Source organism: Rhinopithecus roxellana, chromosome 17 (genome assembly GCF_007565055.1).
Source record: "Rhinopithecus roxellana isolate Shanxi Qingling chromosome 17, ASM756505v1, whole genome shotgun sequence".
Taxonomy (NCBI): Eukaryota; Metazoa; Chordata; class Mammalia; order Primates; family Cercopithecidae; genus Rhinopithecus; species Rhinopithecus roxellana.
The window spans coordinates 5,912,652-5,916,267 of record NC_044565.1 but is presented as its reverse complement, the minus strand read 5'-3'; the positions used below and the strand labels follow the sequence as shown (position 1 = coordinate 5,916,267).

The 3,616-nt window shown below is 62.7% G+C and overlaps 1 protein-coding gene across 3 annotated transcripts; it reads right to left on the bottom strand.

The window, feature by feature from the left end:
* Positions 1-884: 884 nt before the first annotated feature.
* LOC115894344 lies at positions 885-2,342 on the bottom strand. 3 transcript variants are annotated; one of them, XR_004054455.1, is made up of 3 exons: positions 2,089-2,342; positions 1,738-1,855; positions 885-1,483 (listed from the first exon to the last, which is right to left on the bottom strand). XR_004054455.1 is itself a non-coding variant. In XM_030921668.1 (2 exons), the coding sequence occupies exons 1-2, from the start codon at positions 2,062-2,064 to the stop codon at positions 1,190-1,192; spliced, it is 621 nt and encodes a 206-aa protein (XP_030777528.1). In that variant the 5' UTR covers positions 2,065-2,067; the 3' UTR covers positions 885-1,189. The 3 variants fall into 3 exon arrangements, 1 of the variants encoding a protein (XP_030777528.1); XR_004054456.1 differs by having other exon boundaries at positions 1,738-1,851; XM_030921668.1 differs by lacking the exon at positions 2,089-2,342 and having other exon boundaries at positions 1,738-2,067.
* Positions 2,343-3,616: the final 1,274 nt, after the last annotated feature.

The following is a 3,616-nucleotide window of genomic DNA, read 5'->3' as shown; positions in this document are numbered from 1 at the left end:
CTCCTCCACTTCCCAGGTGAGCTCACTGGTTTCTAAGTCTCGCAACCACACTGAGACGGGGGCGCAGTCATCCCCAGGGGAGACAGTCTCAGAGTGGAAGCTGCTTGTCCTCCTGGGATCTGGAACTCGGGACCCAGCTCTCCCTCTGCTGTGGGTTTAGGGCTGAGGTCAGAGGCAGCCCTGATCTCCTGCAGGTAGCGGAGAGAGTGGTTTCGAGGGGTTCCTGCTGCCCCGCCCTCTGGAGGCGGGAGGGCCCCCAAGGACACGTGGTTTCCCGGAGCCGAGGGGGGCAGTCTGGGAGAAGAGGGAGGGAGCCCAGGTTGTGTCCTGGACCTGAAGCAGAGAAGGGAGGAGCCCAGCGCGCTGAGTTTCAATTTCCTGAAGCCTGAGGGAGGGAGAGGAAGGGAACCTCCTCTCAGGGCTCTGGACTGGAGCCTCCCGCCCAGGGCCCACCACACCCTGCTAGGAGCTGGGATTTCCCAGTCTCCATGCCGACCGGAACTGGGCCCCTCCTCTCCACAGCCCATCCAGCCCCGCTTTCCCGCTTCCCAGCATCTGCCCGTGGATGAGCCTCTGGAGGATGGGCAGCCCGCCCCAGCGCTGCGCCTCACCCACCCCCACCACTCAGCCCCGGTGGGGACTTCCTGCAGTGAGGCCCAGGCAGAACCCTGCGCTGCCTCCCCCGTCCACAGCTTCTGCCCCCTTGACACCCCCGCCCTCTGCGGTGCCTTGCAGGAGTCGCCAGCCTGTGGGCCCGGGACCGTTTCATACAAACACACATCTGGCAGCCACAGCTGGCCTGGGCCCTTAGTGCCTCCACCCCTCCGCCCCCTCTGTCAGCCCCGAACAAGTCTTCCTGGGGGGCCCCAGCCCTGAGTGCAAGACCCTCCGGGCTGCCTCTGGACCTCGGGCTGGGGCTGAGCCTGATCCTGGCTGGAAATGAGCGCAGGGCTGGGCCACCTGGGGAAGGCCCTCCAGTCTCTGAGCCCCACCCTGGGGAATTTGCTGGGACCCCCCCCCCTTGAAGGCCACAGACCAGACCCCAAGGGCTAATAAGGGAACAAAGTCCTTGGGTTGAACACGTGTATTTACTGTCTGGGCCAGCGGGCATCTAGGCTGCTGGGCGGCCAGGTGAGGGCATCAGGGCAGGAGCTGAGGGCTGCACTGGGCAACCACCCTGCGCTCCTATTTACCCACCAGGGCAGTAACAGGGTGGGCTGGGCTCACAGCAGGGCCCAAAGGAAGAGGCCCAGGCTGAGCAGGAGCTCCCTGACAGGCCCCAAAGGCCACGCTGCACTGTGGCCACCCTGTTACAGAGGCTCTTTTCACAGCAGGTCATGTCCAGCTTCTCAGTCTTCAAGTCAATCAGTCCATCCTCAGTTTCTATGGGGTAAGACCCTCCAGGGACCACAGGATGGATGAGGTTCATAATCTGGGCACAGGGTCGGGGCACAGCCCTTGCTAGTGTAGCTGAATTTCTGCCCTGTGGGCGAGAGAGGAGGGCGGCTGGCACAGGAGGCCCCACCCGACCGCCTCGGGCCGCAGGACCGCCCCCTTCAGGGAACCTTGAAGCCAGTGGGGACACGGAGACAAGCAGAAGAGAACAGGGGGCGGCCCCAGGCTCCACGCCAAGTCTGTGATCCATTAGATGGAGGTCCCTGAGCTCTGTCCCCAGATCCAAGCTTCCACCAGGCCAGGGGGCTCAAGGCAGAGCTGCCGAGTCCCACCCGGACTCACCATTGGTAGTGCCAGTGACCACAGAGGAGGGGCAGCTTTGAGCCTGCATGGGGTAGGAGATGGGTGGCACAGGCTGAGGTCCAAGACACCGTAGCACTGGAAGCACTCAAGGCCCTGACTTGGGATGGGGCAGGGAGGGTGCAGGTCAGGGTCGCAGGCTGAAGGGTGGGTTCCAGTCCCTCTCACCAGCACAGGCAGCAGGCCTGGGCAGCATACAGGTAGGCTTAGGTGCCCTTGGCTACTCAGAATTGTGGGCAGGGTCCTGCTAGCATCTGGAGCCCCCAGCATCGAGAGGGTCTCACTCCCACCTTCAGGCCTCCTTCCCATCCTCCACCCTCAGCCCCCACTTACAGGGCTTCACCCACAGCTGTGCCAGCAGCAGCAGGGGCCGGTGACCTTCATGGTCTTGGGGGTGGGTGCATTGAGGGCAGGTGTGGCACAGAGGCTCCGAGCCTGGAAAGAGCTAGGGGAGGCCTTGCACCCCCGAGCCTGGGAACCTCTGCCCCACTTCTGGTTTATGATGAGGAACGCAGATTGCTTGTGTAATATGCACACAGCCCATGGCCTCATCCCATCATCTCATAGTACGGTAACTGAGGGGTAGAAACCCTTCCGTCCTGACCTGGCTGCTCTGGAAGGCAGATGTGACCTCGAGCAAGACCCCCCCCCCCCCACCCCTTCTGTGCCTGGAAGGCAGATGTGACCTAATCTGGCTGCTCTGGAAGGCAGACGTGACCTCGAGCAAGACCACCCCCCTACCCCTGCTCTGCCTGGGGCCTCCCAGAGCTCAGGGTGTGAGCAGAACAGCCCCGGAAGGAGGAGGGGCTGCAGTGAGGAGAGAAGGGAGAGGTCGTCCCCTGGGGTGGGAGGTTGCCTTAGAAGGAGAAATTGTGACTCAATAGAGAGGAGGGTCCTGGACTAGGGCCCTGAGTTTCAGTTTCAGTTTCCTGGTGCATCAGGAGCAAGCTTCTTCCTGGTGTCAGAAGCAAGAGAGAAAAGCAGCCGTGAGACTCAGGTCATCCCACTCAGGATGAGGGTCTCTGGCTGAGCCCACCACTGGCAGGCCCCTGTGCAGACAGAGCCTGGGAGGGGCCAGCGGGGCAACAATCTCTGACACTGAGACCCCAGGCCAAGTACCCCTTATTTTCTGTGCAGGGAGCAGAGGCCCCTGTAAGGGGGTGGGACGACATGGGGGCTCCCTCGGCGGGGGGTCCTGGCCACTCCTAGAACCACCCCTGTCCCTCCCAGTCAGTGCCCCCTGCCCACCCCCATCACACCCACACCCGAACTTGTTCTTCAGGGGAATCAGAAGACCCAGGAAATGGGCCAGGGGTGACTGCAGACTCTGCCCCCCGACCCCCCCCTCCCCACCAGGTGCTAGGCAGAAGGAGGGAGAGGGCTGCCTGGACTGTGGGGACAGCCCTTGATGAAGACAGATAAAGGCAGCAGACCCGCATAAGAATGGGTCACCTTTCAGTTGGGAGGTCCCCTCTGAAAAGCAGAATCCACTCTGTGCCCTCAGGGGTCTCTGCTTGGAGACTCCATGGCCTCTGAGAGGATGAGCCAGGTGAGGTGGGGGTGGCTCCTGAGAGCGGGGAGGACAAGGGTGGAGCTGGAGGCATCAGGCACAGAAGACTCCCCAGTGACTCCGGGCAGCTGTGGGCAAGGCGCGGGCCCAAGAGCCCTGACTGCCCCGCCAAGCAGGGCACCAGAGCACAGGTCAGACCTGAAGGGGCAGCGCCAGCAGGGCCCATGGTCCACGGGTCACTCTGCTGGCCCTGCAGTCACACTGCTCGGGTCCCAGGGCCTGATGATGGCTGAGCCAGACGTCGTAACACCAAGCAATGGAGAAGTTAGAATATTGCTAGGGATACTGACT